This window comes from Primulina tabacum, chromosome 4, assembly GCF_025594145.1.
Source record: "Primulina tabacum isolate GXHZ01 chromosome 4, ASM2559414v2, whole genome shotgun sequence".
Lineage (NCBI taxonomy): Eukaryota > Viridiplantae > Streptophyta > Magnoliopsida > Lamiales > Gesneriaceae > Primulina > Primulina tabacum.
Window position 1 is genome coordinate 26,911,291 of NC_134553.1, and position 17,529 is coordinate 26,928,819.

General features: G+C 39.0%; 1 protein-coding gene across 1 annotated transcript; it reads right to left on the reverse strand.

Moving 5' to 3' along the window:
- Positions 1 to 8,270: 8,270 nt before the first annotated feature.
- On the reverse strand, positions 8,271 to 12,615 carry LOC142541930 (uncharacterized). Its single transcript, XM_075648378.1, has 4 exons — positions 11,692 to 12,615; positions 10,229 to 11,635; positions 9,223 to 10,051; positions 8,271 to 8,629 (listed from the first exon to the last, which is right to left on the reverse strand). Exons 1-4 carry the CDS (start codon positions 12,613 to 12,615, stop codon positions 8,271 to 8,273), a joined length of 3,519 nt encoding a protein of 1,172 aa, XP_075504493.1.
- Between the last annotated feature and the right edge of the window lie 4,914 nt (positions 12,616 to 17,529).

A 17,529-nucleotide genomic window follows, 5' to 3' on the forward strand; every position in this document is an offset into this window, starting at 1 on the left:
TTAAAATACAAAGCGAAAACGTTATGTAAATCAATCTGAATTACATATTAAATATAAACATACAAGTCATGTATTGTCTACAATAATCCAACTAGGTTCAACTACATATCAGTTCTGACTCCTAATTTATTTCTGAGCCCGGATCTCCACGCTATCTAGTCCAGCCTCGTTCTCTTCTTGACCCTGATCCTATCCCACCTGTTGTCATGCACACATACAAACAAGACAACAACCGGATAACTCCGGTGACAATTACATTCCCAGTATAAATCATGTATACATGCAATCATATAAACAATATAAACGCATATAAAAGATATTCATAACATGTCTCAAAATCAGAACATGAATCAAATATTCGTAGCATGTATCATAATCCGAAACATGAATTAATATCAACAATAACCCTTATTCTAAACATGTACTAAAATCAGGAACATAAATCAACATCAATCAATGAATCAATATCCGTAACTCTTAAACTCAGACTAAACTCAATCCTAGTCTAGAGATCCCGATTCTCAGACGTTGGCATTCCATATCAATCACCAGTAATAGAAGAAACTCCAATTCTATCCACATTGATATGGTATCGATCACCAGTAATAGAAGAAACTCCAATTCTATCCACATCGTTGCCAATCGTCCAGTGCCCTATACATGATGGACATTGGCATTTTCGCCAATTTACTATCTTGTGACATCGTGCAATGTGCCCGTGGCGATCCCGCCACTATCAGGTACTTCTGTCACAAGATCACTCGACTAATACCTGCTTTCTATACATTCATAGAACAAGCATATACCGTCAAATCAATGAACATAATAATAAGAAGCATGTGATTTAGGGAAACTCAAGTATATCATACTATACTCGAGTCGATCTCCCGGTACCACATTGACTTATACCTTTCTCTTCTCGGTCTGACGAAGACGAAGTCTCGAAGTCCAATTTGTCCATATCAATCTGAAATACAATATCGCATAGGCACAATCTCAATATGCAACTCAATTCCAAATCTATTTTGATCAATACTCAAATCAAACATAATCTGATCAATATCGAATCAAGATACAATCTAATTCATATCGACGATATCACGATATAATCGAAATCACTACTAAATCTGATCAATATCAACCCACTGATATTTCGACGGTATAACAATACATTCTCGCTAACCCCGTCAATTTCAACATCAAAGATATAATAATACGGCTCATAATCAATATTAGATAAAATCAGAACCTAATCGAATTCGGTTTCAACGGCATAACGGTACCATATAAATATACCACGCAATATAATTCAACAGATATCAATTCCTGTAACTCATACTTGATAACAATACAAATCTGATATCAAATCTCAATCAAATCGACTCCAAAAATCATAACAAATGCATACACAGCATGTTCTTCGATCTGACTTCAATTATATACTGAGTAGTATATCCAGGACACCATATATCAGTCAAATCAAAATTCCCCCAATATCATAATCTCAAACGATATCAGAATTCAATAAAACTTACGTCCCGTTGTAGCTGTCGTCGCTAGGAACACGATACCGAAGTCGGATTACAATTCGAACGGACGGATTTCTCGCGAATTGAATTCTACGATTAAGATTTGAAAATCTCCCCAATCCTTCTCGATTTTCCTTTTTCCTGTTCTGAAGGATTTGAAGACTCTTGTATATATATATATATATATATACACGTTGCATGTAAGGGCAAGTGGCAATTTTTCATTCTGCATGACTCGCGCATATGCGCGCCCAAGCCCCGCGCATATGCGCCGAGAGTTCTTTCCGAATATTTATCAGCTCGCGCATATGCGCGTCCTCTATTCGCGCATATGCGCGAGACCTACTGTCTCGGCATTCTACCACTCGCGCATATGCGCGACTTCACCCCGCGAATGTGCGCCTAACTCTCTGCCTCCCTCGCGCATGTGCGCGGCTCACGTCGCGCATGTGCGCGCAATGTTCTGTTATAGCTTCTTGGCTACTGGACACCTCGCGCATATGCGCGCCCTCACTCCGCGCATATGCGCAGGGTCTTCTGCCCGTTCCGCGCATATGTGCGTAGGAGGTCGCGCATGTGCGCGAATGGCACCTCCCTCGCACATACTTCGCGTCTTTCCCGGTCTAATCCATTCCGTCTATATTTACCTTAATTAATCCATAAATCATTTCAGATTAATCTCAGATTACAGTAAATAAAATCTCGGGCCTTACAATTTCAATTTCTTCCCCAAATCTGAATAGGAATCATCAGTTGGAGAACGAGCCTTCGCTTAAATCTTCTCTATTTTTCAATTCACACCTCAAAACCTCCACCACTACACAGCTCTTAAACGAACAACTCACGCTCTCCGTTTCTTCAACTCCACGCCCTATAACCATCATTTCCATGGCTCCTTCTAAACCTAGTGGGAAACCCAGAAAAGGTATCGCCTATTGATTCTTAATAAATTTAAGTAGTCATCTATTTTTTTTATTCGTTGGCAATTTTGTTTATTGAAATTGAATAGTGGTCGGGGTGGTAAAATTTGCCATGGAGGCGGGAAAGGCGACTACGGCTCCGCCCGTGGGACAACTTTGGGTGCGAAGGGTGTTAACATAGCAGCTTTCTGTGAGGATTACAATGCTCGTACTGCTGATAAAGCCGGTTACGTCATTCCTGTCGAGATTACAGTTTAGTGCGTTTTCCTTTCAAATGCAATTCTTTAAAGTCTTTATCGTCAAAGCCGATTTTATTGATGTCAAATCATTAGAGTAATAGATAGAGTACTGACCGACGATTTCGGTTGGAAAAAAACTCTAGCAAGCGGACTAGGTCAAGTTAGAGTAAATGGACGACAAGTCAAAGTATCGATCCCACAGAGACTATTATTTAAATACTAAGATTCAAATTATTCGATTTAATCTAGGTAAACAATAACAAATGATTTGGTGTTAATTTAAACTAGTTATATTAAATTACATTATGCTAAATTAATAACGAAGATCGATATTGCAGAACATGTTGAAACTTGAGAAATTTTCAAATTCAACAAATGACCGGGAACACACAACGGTCCAAAATTTTATTATTGTCACGCATTGGAATTATTTAACCACAGATTATGGATGTCACGATTAAATTCTCTAATTTAACTATAAATCTATTTCTAGAGTTTATAATCCTATTTTCATTTAACAGTCCTATTATTTCTAATTGAATTTAATTAAACAAAAACGAATTATTCAACGATGGAATCACAGATGTCGTCTAAAATCGCACATTGAAATCGAATACTGCTTCTAGTCGGTTTAACCATGTGTTGATTAATATTTTTGAAGCTAGATTCAATCTATTTTCTTTCGAGTCAAGATCGAACAACAAACATGCAAATAATTGGTCAGATTAAAAGCACAAAAATTACGCAAACATTAATCAATAACATAAACTTAATTCATAAATCAAACAATCCAATGAATGAACAGAATCAAAAGTTTGTTCCTGTCGTGGTCCCAATCACAAGAAAGACTACTCCATAAATTCAAAACTAGAAGAAAATCTAATATTCGAATTCATGAATAAAAATAAGAAAACAAGAGAGGAGAAAATCTCGGCGATGGTGCGCGGATCTTGCGTGTGAAGTACGGTTTTCTCTCGTTTCTCCCAAGCCGTCGCCGTCTTCTCTGCAATTTTTTTCAATCTCAAAAACGTTGCCCCCCAAAAGTTCCCTTTCATGATCTAGGTTTTCTCTTTTCATATCTCTCCAAAATATTTATAAAATATTCGCCAAATCTGAGTCTGATCACAAGGGCACGGACCCCGTGCATACATCAGGGAATGGGTCCATGTAGACACTGTTAAAAATTCTTTCCAGAAACGCTGGACACTGACCCTGTGTAGAGGTCCGTGTAGACACTGTAAAATTCATTCTCGGATGCTAATGGACACGGACCCGGTGTACCGGTCCGTCACGGGGTATGTGTAAACTCTATCAAAATCTTCCTTGGGCTTCTAAGACACGGACCCTTACACGGGGTCCATGTAGGGGTCCAGGTACTTCTTTGTGCTATTTTCCTATTTTTCCGGGTATTTTTGACATAGCATCGCGAAGCTTGACTTTCTTTCCTTTTCGTTAGCTTTAATCATCTTTCGGTCAAACCTGCAAATAGCAATAATAGAATGAATAAAGCGTAAAACTCGGAATAAAAGCGCAAGATAACCACAAATACGACAAAATAAAGTCCCTAAAACTCAATAAAATTCGTGCTTATGAACTCCTCCCCACTTAACCTTTGTTTGTCCTCGAACAAATCAGACATAAAATAAAGATGGGAAATATCTCAGATTCAGAACTCAAGTAGCACAATCAAAACTTCTCAATTTGTCAAATTCTATCACACCCGGTCAAAAGATCATGTTTCGAATATCACCAGATTCGTGTTCATCGCAATTTAAGATTCAAACATTACCCAGTAAAGATCAGCAGAACGAGATGTGTGTAGTTTGAAAGTCAAAACTTATACTCATTAACAGCTATTTGGTTTCAGGATCACTTATATTCATCATCATTTTTTAAATTTTTTTGGAAACGCCCTATATGCTCGACTTTCATACCCCTCTCTGCTAAATGTTGAACGATGTTGACTTGGTTAATAGGTCTTTTCAAGCTTATAACGTAAGGCCAAGGTTCACGGCTACAATAAAAGACATGGGAATCAAAAGTGAGAGAAAATAAACATACTCCTGCAGTGCCTTCATTCAACATTTAACTCACCACCAATTATTGTATTTTTATCATCTTTAGAGCTCTATCAACTCCTTTCCTTTTCATTGTCCTTCAACTTTCACCCACAGATTTTTCGGGTGTATTCAATATCATACACTTTTTCCTTCTTTCTTCTTCTTTTTTTTTTTCATAAATAATGATTCATCAATTCCTTCAAACATATTTCTTCAACTCATTGGAGTATCTTGAACTTTTCAATGTGTACAGAAGGTTTATTTCTCTCAAAAGTAGGTAGGAAAAAGTGTATAGGATAAAATTGAGGTGGTTGATGTGGGGCATTGAATAAATTACAAATGTGGCCTAATTGTGTGTCATTGACACACACCATTAGATTTTTACAGGCATAAAAGATGTATCGGGTAGGCTTGAAAGGCTCAAACGGTCCAAAGATCGCCTAAATTATCCCTAAGTCACAATCGTTCGTATTTTTGCTTCGAGGGCTAATCAGAAGAGTTCTAAGTTGTTTCTCTCTCTTTTTTTCCATAAGTTTACCTTGCACCAATTCACCATCAATGATAAAAAATGTGACTACGTGCATGGAATAAAATGTCAATACAAAACTGGTTAATGTCTGACTCTCTCCTTGAAACTACGACTCCTCTCATTCAATACTAGTCATAAAGCAGTTTCCCGGGTGATCCAAAATCGAACAGATTAATCTGGTTATCAAGTAAAACAAGATTTCTTTCACTAGATACAGTACCATCCTACGTGAAAAGTGTTGTGCAACGATGTGTAACAACACTGACCCACCCCCACACTTGAAATCGACACTGGCCTTATTGTAATGCAATAAAAATTGAATTAGCAAGACAGTTAAAACAAAAACACTTCCCTGGAAAAATGTCGAGTAAGTGGTGAAAATGGTGTAGAACTCATCAACTCCTGAAAAGAACGCATCGAATACACAAAGAAACGTAAAAAGGAATAGGAAAAACAAGCAAGCATACGAATAAACCCAGAAGATGATAATCAGGAATAATAAGTGCCATAAAATGAACAAAGAACATCTGAAAGAAAAACACAAAAAGAGAAAACTGATCCAAAGCCTTCACAAGTCATAAAATAAACAAGCTAACTACTCGTCGTCAGATCCTACGTCCAAATTCTTTAGGCCATCGAGTGCGGATCTGTCGTAAGGCGGCGCATATATATCATCGGAATACGACTGCGTCCTGGCATGGTGCTTTAGTCGAGCCATTCGTGTGCGCAAGTCGTCAATGCAGTCAAATATGGCCGAGACGACCTGACGAGTGCCTCTCGTGTTGCGCTGTCTCGGTGGAAAATGAACCTGAGGTCCTACTCGGGCATCCATTGCTGCTTCTTCCTCCACTTGATCTTCCCAGGCGCGCTCATCAGCTGTAGGGGGATGAACCGGTGGATCACGGGGATGGGGACTGATATGTCGACTTCCTGGGTTTCGGTACCAAGACCCTGCCTGAAAATGAAGTACATGCCCTGCATAGCCTGGGGTGAGAGCATCTGTGTAGAGGTGGGGAGGAAGGAAGTCTCACTAGTGAGATCGACACGGTGGGCCGCGAAAATGCGGGAGATGATGATGGGAAAGGGGGCATATGGTGTCCTATTCTTGGAGGGATCGATGTGGGAGACTGAACGCATATGGGAAATAATGATCGATGCCACTAGAATAGCAGGAATGGCCCCCAATCCATTCAATATCTTATCTATGATATAAAGATCCATATGGCGAACCTCATTGTTTCCGGCCTTCCTCGAAATGATATTTTCTCCCGTGAAGTAGCAGATGAGGCGATCAAGCAGTGGGTGGGATGTCGGGAGGACGCTGGAGCGGGAGCCGTTTAAGGATGTGAAATAATGGAGACGGCTCCGAGCATGCGGGATCCGGAAGGTGATATCCGACAAGAAAAGGTCCAATTGATTATAGACCACCGGAGGCTCGTCGTTGTGGACATTCATTATAGCAGCCAGAGATGAGCTAGTTAAGTCAATAGTAACCTCTTTGACGTACGTACGTATGTACTGCATCCCGATTTTGTCTTTTTCCTTAAAATTTGCATAGAATTGCAAGACTAAACCGGAAGGGCCGGTGAGGTCGAAGAGAGGTCCCCAACCAAATTTATCAAACTCTGCTCGGAGTGGCACTTTGTGGTCAATACGTGGATGAATAGAACGTTCCACAATGACTGAGTTCTCATGAAGCGTCGAGTACCACTCGAAATTTTCTCGGCTGGTGAACCTAGAGGAATCAATTAATAATCTGGCGGAACCAGAAGAGGAGGAGGCACCGCCTCGCACGCGCTTAACAGTCTGTTTTCAGGGAGGCATTCCGACTCAAGCAAATCACCCCAACAGTTCAATCACAAAAATCCAACAATTTATCACAAACACTCCGAACCAATTCAAGCCTATCCCAATGTACCGCTAATCAATCCACAATCAATATGCTCAACAACAGATTAACCCGAAGAAAACACTAAAAGTAGTAACAAGTAAATCCAAGAACAAACAATGCCCCAACAGCAAATCTGAAGTAATCCACAATACTCATGCGGGTGGTCGGATACTGGAGTTAAGGAATAGCCACGCTTACCAGAAAAAAATGAGATGTTATTGCGCAAAAAGTGGAGGGTGGCGGCGACGGGAGTATGGCGGCGATGACGGGAGTAGGGCGACAGCGTTGGTGGAGCAGGGGTTGTGATGATATTGGGGGTTGTGGGAGTAGGCGGAGGTGGCGAGAGTATGGTGATGGTGATGAGGATACCGAACGGTTCTGGGCGGCGGCGTATGGTGGTGGTGGTTAACGGTGCTTTCGTTTTTAGGGATTTAGTGATTTGGGGATTTGAGTGATTGGGAGAAGGGAAGTCGCGATTATATTCTGAGTCTGCACAAATTAGAAGACACGGACCCCGTGTAGGGGTCCGGGGGGAGGTCCGTGTAGGTTCGGGGAGGGGGAAAATTTGAAATTGCATACACGGACCCCGTCTGAAGGTCTGGGTAGGGGTCCGTGTAGACTCTGGAAATCGGCACTTTGGTGAAATTGAGACACGGACCCCGTCTAAAGGTCCTGGTGGGGGTCCGTGTCGACTCTGGAATTTACTTTTTTTATTTTTATTTTTTATTTTTAAATAGAATACCCTACACATACTACGACCCAAACACAAATGCGAAGCCAGGAATGTAAAATTCTATTAATCTACGCATCAAAATTGAAACTCGATCAAGCACACAAGATGCACAAATTGTACAGAAACTTCCCTGGCCTACGTGACGTTCTCAGTCCGCTGGTCATAATAAAATCCCCACACTTGAGATATCCCACCACTAATGAATAAACTACCTTCACCACCATTCAATGAGATTAGCTCACGAAATATGAATAGAACAAAAAGAACGAAAACTAAAATAAAAGATGAAGGAAAAATAAAACTATACACTGGGTTGCCTCCCAGTTAGCGCTAAATTTATAGTCGATGGCCTGACTTTACTCCCTTTATTCAGTTTGGATCCTGTAGATCCACGAAGGTCAGCTCATCGGGCATGGTACCACCGTGATAAACATTCAACCTATGTCCAATCACCTTGAATGCTTCCGTTGCTTCACTAGTGATCTCCACTGTCCCATAAGGGAAAACTTGCGTGATGGTGTATGGTCCTGACCACCGTGAACGCAACTTACCTGGCATCAACTTCAGTCGAGAATTGTATAGCAGTACCATTTGTCCCACCACAAATTCTCGATGGACGATGTTCTGATCATGCCAATGTTTGGTTTTTTTCTTGTAAAGCTTGGCGTTCTCATAAGCATCTAGCCTAAACTCATCCATTTCATTTAGTTGCAGCACTCTCTCATCACCTGTGGCTTTAGCATCAAAATTTAAGAATTTAGTAGCCCAGTAAGCCTTGTGTTCAAGTTCTACGGGTAGGTGACACGACTTCCCATCCAATAATTTAAAAGGAGATATGCCAATGGGGGTTTTAATGCAGTGCGGTAAGCCCAAAGTGCATCGTCGAGTTTGCTAGACCATTTTTTCCTTGAATCGTCGACAGTCTTCTCAAGAATACGTTTAAGTTCTCTATTTGAGACCTCGAATTGGCCACTAGTTTGAGGATGATAAGGTGTGGCCACCTTATTTCGGACTCCATACTTGGCCAACAAACTGTCAAATTGACGATTCCAAAAGTGAGTACCTCCATCGCTAATAATAGCTCTAGGTGTGCCAAAACGTGAGAAAATATTTTTCTTGAAAAATTGAATGACAACCCTAGAGTCAGTAGTTTTTCATACAAGTGACTCCACCCACTTAGACACGTAATCGACAGCTACCAAAATATACTTGTTCCCAAAAGAAACTGGGAACAGACCAATGAAATCTATACCCCATACATCAAATATCTCACACACGAAAATGCTATTGAGAGGCAATTCATGTCGCCTAGAGATATTACCTGTGCGCTGACAATTTGGACATTTTGTAACATATTCATGCGCATCCTTAAACAAAGTAGGCCAATAAAAATAGGACTGGAGGACTTTTAACGCAGTTCTAGTTGCCCCAAAATGACCTCCAGCCAGACAAGCATGACAATGAAACAAAATCTCACTTACCTCTTCCTGGGGAATACATCTCTGGACTATACCATCTGCACATATCCTAAACAAATAAGGATCCTCCCACAAATAATATTTCAAATCTGAGAAAAAAAATTTCTTTTGCCGATAAGTAAAATGGGGAGGAATAAACTTACTGGATAGATAATTAACAAAATCGGCATACCATGGTAAATTTTTTATCTCAAAAAGTTGTTCCTCCGGGAAATTATCGCGAATAAATTCATTACCAGGACTTGGATTCTCCAAACGCGAGAGATGGTCTGCAACTTGGTTCGCTGCCCTCTTTCTATCGATTATCTCCAAGTCAAATTCCTGCAACAGAAGAATCCAACGAATGAGCAGTGGTTTTGCATCCTTTTTGGCCATTAGGTATTTCAAAGCGGAATGGTTAGTGTGCACTACAACTTTGCTTCCTATCAGATATGATCTAAATTTATCCAGAACAAAAACCACAGCAAGAAGCTCCTTCTCTGTAGTAGCATAGTTTAGTTGGGCAGCTGACAGTGTCATACTAGCATAGTAGATGACATGGACGCATTTCTCCCTCTTTTGCCCCAACACTGATCCTAGAGCTGTGTTGCTTGCATCACAAATCACCTCAAACGGTGACCCCCAATCAGGTGCTATCATCACAGGCGCAGTGATCAATTTCTCCTTCAAAACCTAAAATGCCTGCATACACTCATCAGAAAAATCAATGTGCACATCTTTTATCAGCAAATTGGTTAGTGGCTTAGTAATGCAAGAAAAATCTTTTATAAAGCGTCTATAGAACCTTGCATGTCCTAGAAAACTACGCACTCCTCTGATGTTTGTTGGGGCTGGGAGTTTTTCAATTACTTCAAATTTTGCCTTATCAACTTCAATCTCCGTTTCTGAGATTTTGTGCCCCAACACAATTCCCTCTCTTACCATGAAATGGCATTTTTCCCGGTTTAAAACCAAATTTGACTCCTTGCATCTCTCTAAGACTTTAGACATGTTAATCAAGCACGTATCAAACGAAGAGCCAAAGACAGAAAAATAAACCATGAATATTTGAATAAAGTCCTCAATCATATCATGAAAAATTGCCATCATGCATCGTTGGAAAGTTGCTGGTGCATTACATAGACCGAATGGCATTTGTTTATATGCAAATGTTCCATAAGGACAGGTAAACGTGGTTTTCTCCTGATCTTCAGGGTCAATGGGAATTTGCATATAACCCGAATAACCATTCAGGAAACAGTAGAAGAGTTGTCCAGCTAACCTTTCAAACATTTGATCAATAAAAGAAAGGGGGAAATGGTCTTTTCGGGTGGCGTCATTAAGTTTTCTATAATCAATGCAAACACGCCACCATGTAACAGTTTTGGTAGGAATCAACTCATTGTTCTCATTTTTTACGACCGTGATCCCACCTTTTTTCGGAACAACCTGTACTGGACTTACCCACCTACTATCAGAAATCGGGTAAATAATACCTGCATCCAGTAGCTTTATCACCTCTTTCTTGACCCCCTCTTGCATAGCTGGGTTCAGACGCCTTTGAGGTTGGGTAGATGTCTTGTGGTCGGCCTCCATCAGAATTTTGTGCATGCACATGGAGGAACTGATCCACTTGATATCTGCAATACTCCACCCTATGGCTTTGATATTTTTCCTCAGAACTCGTAACATCTTTTCTTCTTCTGTCCCTGTCAAAGTGGAGGAAACTAGCACTGGCAGTATATCGTTATTAAGCAAAAATAAATATTTCAAGTGAGAAGGAAGAGGTTTCATCTCTAGGCTTGGGGCTTCTTGAATGGATGATTTTAAGGGTCTTGGGACATGCCCAAGCTCCCCAATCCTAGAGTTTACCGTTTTTGAAATCGGTTTGCTTGCTTCCAAATAGTGCATGTATTCCTCGGTCTCTTTATTTTCCAAATCTCCTGTACATGTATGGGTCAAACAAATTTCCAAAGGATCTTCACATAACAATCCCTGCAAACCACACTCAACAAACTCGTCAATAGTATCAATTCTAAAACAATAAGATGTATCATTGGGGTATTTGATGGACTGAAAAACATTAAACACCACACTCTCATCATTCAATCTCAACACCAACTCACCCTTGTATACATCTATCAGAGCTTTTCCAGCTGCTAAAAATGGTCTACCTAAAATAAGAGGGATCTCACGATCCTCTTCCATATCCAACACAACAAAATCAACCGGAAAATGAACTTGTCGACTTTTACCAACACATCTTCTACAACTCCCCTAAGGTATTTAATTGATCTATCAACCAATTGTAGAGAAATTGTAGTTGGTTTCACTTCACCTATTTTCAGCTTCTCAAAGCATGAGCATGGCATTAAGTTAATGCTTGCACCTAGGTCACACAAAGCTTTACTAAAATTTGAAGTTCCTATGGTACAAGGAATAGAGAAGCTACCTGGCTCCTTAAGCTTCGGGGGTAATTTATTTTGTAAAATTGTAGAACATTCCTCTGAAAGCTTAAACGTCTCAAAGTCCACTAATTTCCTCTTGTTCGATAAAATATCTTTAAGAAATTTAGCATAGGAGGGAATTTGAGCTAAAGCCTCTGCAAATGGGATATTTATGTGCAGCTTTTTGAAAATCTCAAGAAATTTTGAAAATTGAGTATCCAGTTGCAGTTGCTTTGCTCTTTGGATAAAAGGGAGTGAATTAATATCAATAGTGGGGTTTGAGTTTAGAGACTTACCTTTATCCTTTGCGTCCTCGGACCTTTGCTTGGATGACCCCTTTTCTTTCACATTTCCCTCAACATCAATTACCTCTTGCTTTATGGGAGATGTCACCGTGATTACATTGACACCCTTCGGATTCTTTTCCGTGTCACTAGGTAGTGAACCCGGAGCTCGTGTAGCCATTTTTGTCGTCAACTGCCCTAGTTGAGTCTCTACCCTTTCCATCATGGCATCATGATTTTGCCATCTCATCTCGTTTCCGGCTATGTACTTTGCTAACATGTCCTCAAGATTTGACTTGCTATCTTGTGGCTTGAAACTCGGTAGCATAGAAGGTCCAGTACCATGCGGAGGTTTAGGTGGTTGCTGAGGAGGCTTTTGTTGTGTAGGATGTTGTGGATGATTGAAATATGGTTGCTCAAGCAGTATTTTTTGTTTGTCTCCACCAAAAATTCGGATGATTCCTCCAACCTGGGTTATATGAGAAACTTTATGGATTATATTGTTGTCGGCCTTGGTTTCCCACATAGTTCAATGAATCCCTTCAAAAGCATTGTATTCCCTCACAAGACATATCTAGCATGACCTTCATGTCGCCAGATGATCCACCAACTATCTCGGCGTTTCCATAAATTTGATTTACTGGCTTGACTGATGTTGATCTATTTGTTTGTAACTGTGTCATCTGATGTGTCAATCCATCAAGCTTTGTTGTGATCGCTGTCAAAGCATCCATCTCAAGGAATTCGACTTTCTTCTCGCTTCTGTTGTCTTGCCAGCCTACATTGCTCTCTGCCATATTAGATATGATTTCAAGTGCTGCGGTTGGCGTTTTCCTGTATAAGCTACCGTTTGCTGCTGCATCAAGCATAGACCTGACAGGTGGATCCACCACATAGTAGAATGTCTCAACCTGCTGGCCTATCGAAAAACCATGTCTTGGGCACATTCTCAACATCTTCTTAAACCTTGCCCATGCTGAATTCAATTATTCCCCATCTCGCTGTCTAAACGATGTGATTTCATTTCGCAATTGTGTAATCTTAGTTGGGGGAAAATACCTGTGCATGAAGACCTCGAGTAATCCATCCCATGTAGTGATAGAACCAGCTGCAAGGTCTCGAAGCCACTCCATAGCCTCTCCTTGTAGGGAAAATGGAAATAATCTTAGTCGAATGGCATCAGTACTCACCCCATTGTACTTGATTGTATCACAAATTCACAGAAAGTTCACCAGATGTGCATTGGGATCTTCAGAAGATGATCCTCCAAATTTGACTTGGAGCTGAATCATCTGGATGATGGCTGGCTTCAGCTTGAATGTATTTTCTTGAATTGTAGGGCGGACAATACTAGAGCCATAACCTCCAAACGCTGGTCTATGAAGCTCCATTAAAGTACGCTCATCCTCTTCTCCGGCCATGTCTTTGAATTCTGGTTTAAGTTCTATTTCAGATTCCTCTTCAGATTCGAATTCAAGAGCCAAGTTGTTGTTTCTTCAAGCTCTACGGATGCGGAAGAGAGTGCTTTCAATCTCTAGATCAAGTGGCACTAGATTTTCGAAGCCTTGATCACGGCTCATATAACACGAGCAGACTCCTGCAATCAAAATTCAAGTGAACAATTCAAGCTCCTAAAGAATGTAACAAATTGGAACAAAATTAATTAAAATGCTAAAAATTTTAAAATAAAAAAGAACTAAGAATAAATGCCTAGTCTCAAATAAATAATTTATCCTAATATTAAACAAATAGTCCCCGGCAACGTTGCCAAAAACTTGACCAACGATTTCGGTTGGAAAAAAACTCTAGCGAAGCGGACTAAGTCAAGTTATAGTAAATGGACGACAATTCCAAGTATCGATCCCACAGAGAGAATTATTTAAATACTAAAATTCAAAATATTCGATTTAATCTAGGCAAACAATAACAAATGATTTGGTGTTAATTTAAACTAGTTATATTAAATTACATTATGCTAAATTAATAACAAAGATCGATATTGGAGAACAGGTTGAAACTTGGGTAATTTTCAAATTCAACAAAATGACCAGAACACACAACGGTCCAAACTTTGATTATTTTCATGCATTGGAATTATTCAACCACAGATTATTGATGTCACGATGAAATTCTCTAATTTAACTATAAATCTATTTCTAGAATTTATAATCCTATTTTCATTCAACAATTCAATTATTTCTAATTGAATTTAATTAAACAAAAACGCATTATTCAACGATGGAATCACAGCTGTCGTCTACAATCGCACATTGAAACCGAATAATAATTCTAGTCGGTATAACCGTGTGTTGATTAATATTTTTGAAGTTAAATTCAATCTATTCTCTTTCGAGTCAAGATCGAACAACAAACATGCAAATAATTGGCCAGATTAAAAGCATGAAAATTACGCAAACAATAATCAATAACATAAACTTAATTCATAAATCAAATAATCCAATGAATGAACAGAATCAAAAGTTTGTTCCTGTCGTGGTCCCGATCACACGAAAGACTACTTCATAAATTTAAAACTAGAAGAAAATCTAATATTCGAACTTATGAATAAAAATAAGAAAATAAGAGAGGAGAAAATTTCAGCAATGGTACGCGGATCTTGCGTGTGAAATGCGGTTTTCTCTCGTTTCTCCCAAGCCGTCGCCGTCTTCTCTGCATTCTTTTTCAATCTCAAAAACGTTGCCCACCAAAAGTCCCCTTTCATGATCTATGTTTTCTCTTTTTATATCTCTCCAAAATCTCTATAAAATCTTCGCCAAATCTGAGTTTGATCTCAAGGGCACGGACACCATGCATACATCTGGGAATGGGTCCATGTAGGCAATGTTAAAAATTATTTCCAAAAACGCTGGACACGGACCTTGTGTAGAGGTCCGTCTCGGGGTCCATGTAGACACTGTAAAATTCATTCTCGGATGCTAATGGACACAGACCACGTGTACTGGTCCGTCATGGGGTCCGTGTAGACTCTGTCAAAATCTTCCTTGGGCTTCTAAGACACGGACCCTTACACGGGGTCCGTGTAGGGGTCCGGGTACTTCTTTGTGCTATTTCCTATTTTTCCGGGTATTTCTGACATAGCATCGCGAAGCTTGACTTTCTTTCCTTTTCTTTAGCTTTAATCATCTTTTGGTCAAACCTGCAAATAGCAATAATAGAACGAATAAAGCGCAAAACTCGGAATAAAACGTCAGATAACCACGAATACGACAAAATAAAATCCTTAAAATGCTATAAAATTCGTGCTTATCAAGTACAAAAAAAAACTGTTGGGGAAAACAGCTGTGCGATGATGTGTAACATTTTTGTTTGTTTCCTATCATGATAATGATATACTGATAAATATTAGTGGAGACATGTAAAATATAGCACAATCCTATAAGGAAAACTTTATTGTGTGCTACTGGTTGCAATGTGTTCTGTTAGACTGACTTTAATTTAGCCTTTGTGCTTTAGTATTATATGGAAAATTGTTTGACTAAAAGATTTTATCCTATATATGTGTTGGTTTTTTGTTCGTAAAGCTGAAAAATTGCATCTTTTTTAATCTTACTTTAGGTTGTTTGGGTTCCTGTTAGTTTTGAAATTGGCGTGGTTGATGAGAAACTTGGAAAATCACGAAAATACCAAGCAATCGTGTGTATTGGAGCTGTGGTAAGCTTTTTCAACACTTGTTCTAAGTGATTGAAGTTTCATAGTTCCCTCCCGCCTCCTGCTCTACTAATTACGATGTCTTTATTGTTGGAGTAGGATTCCAACAAGCCAACCAAACGAGAAAAACCGTCTTCGATTATGGACTCAATTAGGCAATCAAAGGAGAAGAGCAGTTCGTAGGGATTTACAAAAAGGGCTATATCCGTCTAAACACTGGAATAGTTTGGAGTCCCATGTTGAGAAGACAAAGGTATAATTCTAAACTCCTTATGAATGTTTCTAACCACACGACGCCCTAAGAAAAAAATTTAAACTTCCTCTGCGTCTTGGGTACGAGAACACGATGTCCCAACACTTATCTGCTGCTCATATATGTAAATATTCTTGTTGTTGTTTGATGTATTGATTATTGCCTTTTTTATGTAATAATTGAATTCTCTTTTTGTATCCTTTTTGACCAGTAGATTAGAGGTAATACCACACACTATGATGTTGTGGCTAATTTGGCTGCTTCTGGAGTATTATCAGCTGGCCTGAATTCAGGTGACTTATATTTTGAGTTATCCGTTTGGGTTTCAATTAAGTTTTGTTTTGCTTGTTGGGTTAATATAGCAATCTTTTCTTTTTCTGCTTCAAATGTTTTCTAGACATCTTTTGATGAGCTCTTCATTTAATAAGAATTAACCTTTAAGAAAAGAATAATGAGTAAAAACATGCACAATGATTTATGATTCTTCATCTCTTTTTTCTAGTCCCTCACTAAGACAATTTTTTCCATCATGAGCTATTGAATAGACTTCCACACAAAGGGTATTATCATATATCTAATGATTGTTGTAGTCTTTATTGATTGATTTGTATCTGTATTATATTGACTTGCAGGCGTGCCTTGGAGAGCAAAACTTCAAGGTATCTATTATTGTTGTCTTAGATGAAGAATCAGAACTTCCAATCCCAATTAATTCTGGACCAAGAATCGTCGATGATGTAGTTAGAGCCATTGTTGGTTGGCCTAAAGAGTTGATAATTTTTCCAACGCACAGGTACTTTAAATGTTCTCTTGATTTTGTGTTTGTAATTGTCATATATGGTGCTTGGAAAATGGTTTAGTTTAGAATACTTGAATTAATATTCTAAATTGTAGAAGAAAGGGAAACCTCAACTATTTGCTCTTTCAGATGTTCCCGATCAGCTCGACAAGTTCAAGGATATTGAAAAAACATCACCCATGGCATGCGAGTACTACTCGCATGATGTTAGAAGCTAGAATTATTATATAGAGATTTTAGTGTCTTGATTTCAGAATATAGAACTATTGTATAGATTGAAGTGTGGAATCTCCTAAAAATTAAGCTGAAATATATCCTGAAACTGGCTCTGAATAATACATTGTCATTTGTGGATATTGTTATGTTTTTTGGATGAATGATCTTATTTATCTAATGCATCTTGTACTTCTTATATTTCAGTTTGCAGGATCAATCAAGAACCAATATTACAATCAATCTCAATATGATGAAGTTAGAAGTTAATGGAGCGAATTCGTCTACTCTTATATAGGTGCTTAAATGGATCATGTGCATCATTGTGCATTTTAGGATATACTTGTGGATATACAATTTTGCTTTTGTGGATATATTTTTGGGTTTTACGTATTTGTGGATACATTTTTGGGTTATACTTGTGGATTTGTGCATATATACTTGTGGATTGGTAGATATACTGTTGGATTCGTGAATTTTCGTCATTTTTAGATGGATAATTTATG

Bases quoted from the DNA above. Each gene is read 5' to 3' on its own strand.
- LOC142541930 (XM_075648378.1), bottom strand. From the start codon at position 12,615: ATGTGGGAAACCAAGGCCGACAACAATATAATCCATAAAGTTTCTCAT. The intron at 11,636-11,691 runs GTGAAACCAACT...TAAATACCTTAG, and splicing joins AGAAGCTGAAAATAGGTGAA to GGGAGTTGTAGAAGATGTGT. The intron at 8,630-9,222 runs GTAATATCTCTA...CTAAAGCCACAG, and splicing joins TCCAAATTGTCAGCGCACAG to GTGATGAGAGAGTGCTGCAA.